This window comes from Nicotiana tomentosiformis, chromosome 4, assembly GCF_000390325.3.
Source record: "Nicotiana tomentosiformis chromosome 4, ASM39032v3, whole genome shotgun sequence".
NCBI classification, from domain to species: Eukaryota; Viridiplantae; Streptophyta; class Magnoliopsida; order Solanales; family Solanaceae; genus Nicotiana; species Nicotiana tomentosiformis.
In genome coordinates, this window is record NC_090815.1 from 66870017 (window position 1) to 66878100 (window position 8084).

At 40.3% G+C, this 8084-nt stretch overlaps 1 protein-coding gene across 1 annotated transcript; it reads right to left on the bottom strand.

Annotated features, from left to right (window-relative positions):
- Positions 1 to 1780: 1780 nt before the first annotated feature.
- On the bottom strand, positions 1781 to 2416 carry LOC104104178 (uncharacterized). Its single transcript, XM_009612186.1, has one exon. It carries the CDS (start codon positions 2414 to 2416, stop codon positions 1781 to 1783), a length of 636 nt encoding a protein of 211 aa, XP_009610481.1.
- Between the last annotated feature and the right edge of the window lie 5668 nt (positions 2417 to 8084).

The following is an 8084-nucleotide window of genomic DNA, read 5'->3' on the forward strand; positions in this document are numbered from 1 at the left end:
TCCCATCTTTGTGCGTTGTGGTGGAGCAATTAGAACATATACTGCACATCCAAATATTCTAAGATGCAAAATATTTGGCTCCTGAACAAAAGTCAATTGTATTGGGGAGACTTTATGATAACTTGTGAGTCTGATCCGCACAAGAGCTGCTGCATGCAAAATAGCATGGCCCCATGCCGAAATGGAAAGTTTTGTTCTCATAAGCATTAGTCTAGCAATTAATTGGAGGCGTTTGATCAATGATTCCGCTAGACCATTTCGAGTATGAACATGAGCAACTGGATGCTCAATTGTTATCCCAGTTGATATGCAATAATCATTAAAGGCCTAGGACGTAAATTCACCAGCATTATCAAGACGAAGTGTTTTAATTGCATAATCTGGAAATTGTGCTCTTAATCTTATTAATTGAGCTAGTAACCTCGCAAAGGCCAAATTGCGGGTTGATAACAAGCACACATGTGACCATCTTGTAGATGCATCTATCAAAACCATATAATATCTGAATAGTCCATATGGAGGGTGTATGGGCCCACATATATCACCCTGTATACGTTTTAAAAATGCAGGAGATTCAACTCCAACTTTAGTTACTGATGGTCTAATAATCAGTTTTCCTTGAGAACGTGCAGCACAAGAGAATTCTTTAGTTTGGAGAATCTTCTAGTTCTTCAATGAATGACCATGTGAATTCTCAATTATTTTGCGTATCATATTATAACCGGGATGGCCCAACCGGTCATGCCAAATAATAAAATTATTAGTAAACTCCTTGTTTACTATGGCATGTGATTCAACTATATTAATATTAGTGTAGTATAATTCGGAGGAAAATGCGGGAAGCTTTTCAAGCACATACTTCTTTTCCGCTTTTATTGTAGTAATATAAATGTATTCAACATTTCCTTCATTGGTGGTCTCAATATGATAGCCATTTTGGCGAATATCTTTGAAACTCAACAAGTTTCTCTGAGACCTACTACAATATAATGCATCATTAACAGCCAATATAGTTCCTCCTGGTAGTAATACAGTTGCTCTTCCAGAGCCCTCAATTAATTTTGTACTACCAGATATTGTTATGATATTGGCTTCTTTCATAATTAAATAAGAGAAATATCTCTTATCTTTTAATATGGTGTGCGTCGTAGCACTATCCAGAAGACATATTTCTTATTTATTATTCATAAGGCCAACTGAAGACTGAAATGTTTTCATATTCTTCAAGAAAAAAAATACATCATAAGTAATATTGAAAAATTTAAGAACAAAAGAAACTACATTTATGAAATTAAATACTGACAACATAAAAAGTTTTATTCAAAATATGAACTTCATAAAAAGAAATACATTTATTCTTATAATTTTTTTCAATAATAAGTCTTCAGTTATGATGCTCAAAGAAGTCTCCAGCTTCTAAATGAGTAATATCTGCAAGGCCTTCAAAAATATCATCTTTATAGGTAAGGTTTGCTTCAACTTTATCATGATTATTCATAGGGCACGCCTCAACATCATTTTGAAAAGCCAAGTGAGTCTCAACTTTATTTTGTTTTCCTTTTATAGATGCTTGATAAAGTTTGACAAAATGTTTAGGTGTACGACAAATTCGTGCCCAATAATTTTTCATACCACATCGGTGGCAAACATTACCTTTGCCTTTTGAAGGATTATTCTGAGAACCCTTATTTTTCTCTTATTTATAACGACCACCAACATGGCGATTATTATTTTGCCCCTTGCCACGCCCACATATATTTATACGGCCACGATAATTATTTTATCTTTTTTCAGATTTTGGATCTTTCGTTCCCAGATTTGCTTCTGGAAATGGAGCTGATCCAGTGGGGTGGGCTTCATGATTTTTCATTAAAAGGGCATTATTTTGTTCAGCCACCAAAAGGCATGAAATTAACTCAGAATATTTCCTAAAGCCCTTTTCATGGTATTGCTGCTGTAACACCATATTTGAGGCATGAAAAGTGGAAAGAGTCTTTTCCAGCATGTCCTCATCATTCATAGGTTTCCCACATAATTTTAGTTGGGAAATTATTCTATATACAATAGAATTATATTCGCTTATGTTCTTATAATCTTGTAGGCGTAAGTGCATCCACTCACGACGAGATCTTAGCAATACCGTGACCTTGAGGTGGTCATATCGTTCCTTCAAACTAGTCCATAATTGAAATGGATCTTTCAAGGTTAAATATTCACTTTTTAACCCTTCATCGAGATGATGGCGAAGGAAAATCATGGCTTTTGCCTTATCCTGACTTGATGCTTCATTTCCTTCTTTAATAGTGTCACCAAGACCTTTAGCGTCAAGGTGAATTTCGGCATCAAATACCCATGGCAAATAGTTATTCCCACAAATGTCAAGTGCCATAAATTCAAGCTTTGACAAATTCGACATAGTGAAAACGAAATCGGAAAAGAAACTGACTATATCTTTTAGGAAGAACATAAAATTCTGATGAAGCAGATAACCTCAGTTGGTTAGAACCTCGTGCTGATAACGTATTAAGAAATGAGAACAAAATAGAACAATATACTAACAGAGACAAGATGTATATGAGGAGAATGTAGAAGTTATCTTATTCAAGTATGTTTCTTCTGTGTACTTCGTAGGATAAAGAATACCCTATTTATAGGATATAAGATACATTAAAAGTTACAAGAATATACCTAAAGGTTACAAATATTAAGTGATGAATTAACTAAATACATGAACTCAAATGGTTCATGGAATAGGGATGTCTAAGAGTATTAAATGGACATCCACTTTAACATATTCATAAAAAAAAACTATATTTCTCATGTACCTCCATAAAACCTCAATAGATCTCACTATTCCAATTGACAATACAAAGTCGTAATTCTACTGATTGAAACCTACAAGCTCTAATTTCCAAACTTTTTCCTAGTATAGGTGCACTATGTCACTATGTGTGTGAATTTAATAGATCACATGTTTTTTTTTACCTTTTACTTGTGATAACCCAAAAGGTCATCTTATATTTTAGACCTCGATTCTGCGCTCTTAAGCCTTAAAAACCTCATTTTTTACCCTTCTCGATTTACGCGCGCAGTCAGGGCATGTTTTCGGAAAGCTTTTATGTTGAAAACTAATAAAAATAAGAATTTTTACCTTAAAAGTTGATCTTAGATGTCTTCGGTCAACATTTTCATAAAAGGGCCCGGATCCGTATTTTGACTGTTCTGGTGGATCCGTATCGAATTATGGGACCTGGGCGTATGTCCGGAATCGAATTCGGAGGTCCCTAGCTTATGTTATGAATTGTTTATGAAAATTAAATGTTTGAAAATTAATTATTTTTAAGAATTGATTGATGTTTAGCATTGTGAGTACCGGGCCCGTATTTTTGTTCCGGAGCCCGGTACATGTTCATTATAATATTTAAGACTTGCCTGTGAAATTTGGTGAGAAACGGAGTTGATTTGACGTGATTCGGACGTCCAGTTGAGAAAATAGAAATTTTAATGTGTTCTTGAGAATTTCATTTGATTTTTTGCTAAATTCGTAGTTCTAGGTGTTATTTTGGTGATTTGATCGCGCGAGCAAGTTCGTATGATGTTTTTAGACTTGTGTGCATGTTTAGTTTATAGCCCCAAGGGCTCGAGTGAGTTTCAGATAGGCCACGAGATTGTTTGAACATAGAAAAATCTCGTATTTTTGCTGTGTCTGATGTCTGCAGTACTATGCTTCGCGATCGCGAAGGGGAAACTGGGCTGGGGAGGATTTACTCTACGCGAATGCGAGACCATGTTCGCGAACGCGGAGCATTGGGGGGAGTTGCTCCACGCGAATGCAACAGGTCGAACGCGAACGCATAGCTCTAGCTATGCTAGGCAGGGGACCTGGGGAAGCTCTACGCGAACGCGAAGGTAAGGCGGGCTACGCCTTCGCTAACGCGTAAAGCCTCTCGCGATCGCGTAAGTCCTCAGGAGGCTACTCTTCGCGAACATAACAGTGTTCACGCGATCGCGATGAACATTGTCGCCCGGTGCATAAAACAGAATCAAACACGAGTTTAAGCCATTTCTTCAACATTTTTCAAGAACCAAACGGGTAAAGGTGATTCTCAAGAGTCATTTTCTTCTCCAAAGTGTTGGTAAGTGATTCTAAACCATTTTCTTTCAATTACCCATTACATTGTATGAATTATCAACCAAAAATCTAGAGTTTTCATGGTAGAATTAGGGGTTAGCGTAGAAACTAGGGATTTCAGAAATTTGAGGATTTAGACCTCAATTTGAGGTCGGATTACAAAACCAATTATATATTCGGGTTCGGGGGTGAATGGGTCAATGTATTTTGGTCCGAACCTCGGGTTTTGACCAAGCGGGCCCGGGGTCGATTTTTCGACATTTTGGAGAAAATTTTGGGAAATTTAATTTATGCAATATAATAAATTCCTTTAGCAGTATTTGATATTATTGAGTCATTTTTGAATAGATACGAGAGGTTTAGAGGTGAATTATAAAGAAAAAGCTGTGATTGAGAATTAAGTGGCCTTCGAAAAAGGTAAGTGTTATGTCTAACCCTGACTTGAAGGAATTAGGAACCTTAGATTATTTGCTAAGTGAAATTCAAGTGAGCGGCGTATATGTGAGGTGATGAATACTTATGCGCCGCCAATTTACCAGTTTTACATGTTTCTTCTTTTTTTCTTATATTGTCTCTTTCCTATGCCTAATTGCTACATGTTTACACTAGTGTTGTTAAATTGATCGTCATTATCATGCTTATGGATTTTCTGTTGGTAATCGAGTATTTATTTAAAAGTTGATATTTATATTGTGGAACCCAATGTTAAAGTAAGTTTGTAATTGTTATTCTATCTTCCTGTTGTTATTTATGCATCACATTATGGTAAGGAAGAGTGTTAACGCACGAAGGGTGATGTCGTGCCATATTGTGAGTGTTAATGCACGAAGGGTGATACCGTGCCATATTGTGAGTGGTAATGCATGAAGGGTGATGTCGTGCCATACTGTGATTATTAATGCACGAAGGGTTATGCCATGCCATACTGTGAGTGTAAATGCACAAAGGGTGATGCTTTGCCATGATATGAGAGTTAATGCACGAAGGGTGATGCCATGCAGTTTCTATTGATTTTATGGTGAGATTGAGAGTAAAAGCACGAAGGGTGATGCCGTGCATTTTTACTTTATTGTATTCAGTATTCTTGTTGATTCATGGTATACTGAATGCTCCGTTTATCATTCTGTTGTAGTTCTTTAACTCGTTTTCCCTTAGTATGTTCCCCTCCCGACATTTCCTATTTGGTTCTTCATTTATGTTATTTGTATATACAATGTTAAATTGTACAAGTTGATTTGTAGGTGCCTTGCCTTAGCCTCGTCACTACTTTGTCCAAGTTAGGCTCGACACTTACTAGTACATGGGGTTGGTTGTACTGATACTGCACTCCACACTTTCTGTGTAGATTTTGGTACCGGCTAAGGTTGATCGAGATTTTGCTATTGGTCCGATATTCGGAGACTTAAGGTAGATCTGTCGGCGTTCACAGACCTTGAAGTCCCCATCTATCTTTTATGTCCTACGGTTTTCTTTCATTCAGACAGTTGTATTTCTTTTAGACTATTACTTGTAGTAAATTCTAGAATGCTCGTGAATTGTGACTCTAGATCCGGGTGGTAGTGACTAATACAGTTTTATAATATTCCACACTTATTATATTTCATCTTAGTTAATTATTGTTATTTACTGAATGGAAATAAGGAATTTGCTTTAATGATTCTCTAACGTTGGCTTGCCTAGCAAGTGAAATGTTAGGCGCCATCACGGTCCCGTTGGTAGGAATTTTGGGTTGTGACAGTTTGTATCAAAGCACTAGGTTGCCTAGGTCTCACGATTCACGAGCAAGCTTAGTAGAGTCTGGAGGGTCGGTATGGAGATGTGTGTGATTATCTTCCAGAGGCTATGAAGTTTAGGAACAAGTTTCACTTCTATTATTCTCTGTCTTGCGATTTTGCTTTCTCAATACTGATTGAACTCTTTTACTTTTATTCTCTCGCAGATGGCGAGAACATGTACCGCTTCCTCAGCTGAGCAGCAGCCAGAGCCTCCAGTGGCAGCTCCTACGCGGGGTAGAGGTCGAGGTCGAGGCAGTGCCAGTGGCCGACGCAGGGGCAGGGCTCAGCCTAGAGCCCGAGTAGCAACCCCAGCAGTGGAGCCTCAGATAGAGCTTAACGTGGAGGTTCCAGCCCAGACTGTTCCTGTCGAACCAGCTCAGGTTCTAGAGGGGTTTATTGCCACCCCAGTACTTCAGGACGCTTTGGTCCGTTTGGTGGGCCTTATGGAGAGTGTTGCCCAGACTGGTGCATTTCCCATGGCACCAGTAATGTCTCAGGCTGGAGAAGGAACCCAGACTCCCACCACTCCCGCTCCGGAGCAGATAGCTCCCCTGTATCAGGCTCCAGCAGCTCAGCCAGTCAGATTAGTTCAGCCGGTTATTGCGGCACAGGTCGGAAATGGGCCAGCTATGTCTTCTGATGCTTTGTGGAGGTTGGACAGGTTTACCAAGCTCTTTCCTGTTCACTTCAGTGGTGCTCCTTCAGAGGATCCCCAGGAGTATCATGATAGATGTTACGAGGTTCTACGGAACATGGATATAGTGGAGACCAATAGGGTCGATTTTGCTGCATTTCAGATGATTGGTTCTGCCAAGAAATGGTGGAGAGATTACTTGTTGACCAGACCAGCTGGGTCGCCTACTCTTACTTGGGATCAGTTCTCTCAGTTCTTCATAGAGAAGTTTCTGCCTATCACATTTAGAGAGGAGCGTCGCCGTCAGTTTGAGCGTCTCCAGCAGGGCAGTATGACTGTTACTCAGTATGAGACCCGTTTTGTGGATTTGGCCTGTCATGCTATTCTCCTGCTTCCAACCGAGAGAGAGAGAGGGCGAGGAGGTTTATTAATGGACTTGCTCAGCCTATCAGATTGCAGATGGCTAAGGAGACTGGGAGTGATATTCCTTTTCAGGCAGCTGTTAATGTTGCCAGACGAGTCAAAATGGTTCTTACTTTGGGAGGTCAGGGGTCTGACAAGAGACCTTGTCAATCCGGTGAGTTCAACGGTGCCTCATCTAGAGGCAGGAGTACTTTTGGTAGAGGCCATCCTCCCAGGCCATTTCACTCAGCACTCCAGGCATCCCATGGTGCCTCAGGTGGTCGTGGCCCTCAGATGCATTATTCCGACCAACTAGCCTACAGTGCACCACCAGCTCCTATTAGTGCACCTCCACTCCAGAGTTATTAGGGTGGTTATTCAGGTCGACAAGGTCAGTTTCAGGGTCAGCAGTCACAGCAGCCGAGGTTATGTTATACTTGTGGTGATCCGAGGCACATTGCTATACTTTGACCTCGGGCAACGGGTAGCTCGCAACATCAGAGTTCTTATGCCATGGTTCCGACACCAGTTACTGCACCACTTGCTCAGCCAGCTAGAGCCAGGGGTCAGAAAGCCAGAGGTAGAGGCCAGACTGTTAGAGGTGGAGGTCAAGCCGTTAGTGGCGGAGACCAGCTAGTTAGAGGCCGTCCCAGGGACATAGTTTAAGGTGGTGGGGCCCAGCCCCGGTGCTATGCTTTAGGGATGCTTCAGTTCTATTTGACCCGGTATCTACTTACTCCTATGTGTCATCCTATTTTACTTCCTATTTGGTTGTGCCCCGTGATTCTTTGAGTGCTCCTGTGTATGTGTCCACACCAGTAGGAGATTCTATTATTGTAGATCGTGTTTATCGTTCATGTGTGGTCACCATTGGGAGTCTTGAGACTCGTGTAGATCTTTTACTTCTCCACATGGTTGATTTTGATGTCATACTGGGTATGGATTGGCTGTCACCTTATCATGCTATATTAGATTGTCACGCCAAGACGGTGACCTTAGCCTTGCAGGGGTTGCCTCGATTAGAGTGGAGAGGGAATGTTGGCCATTCTACCAACAGGGTTATCTCTTATGTGAAGGCTCGGCATATGGTCGAGAAGGGGTGTGTAGCTTATTTGGCTTATGTCCATGATTCTAGTGTGGA

Coding starts and splice junctions, on each gene's coding strand:
- LOC104104178 (XM_009612186.1), bottom strand. CDS start 2,416: ATGTCGAATTTGTCAAAGCTTGAATTTATGGCACTTGACATTTGTGGG.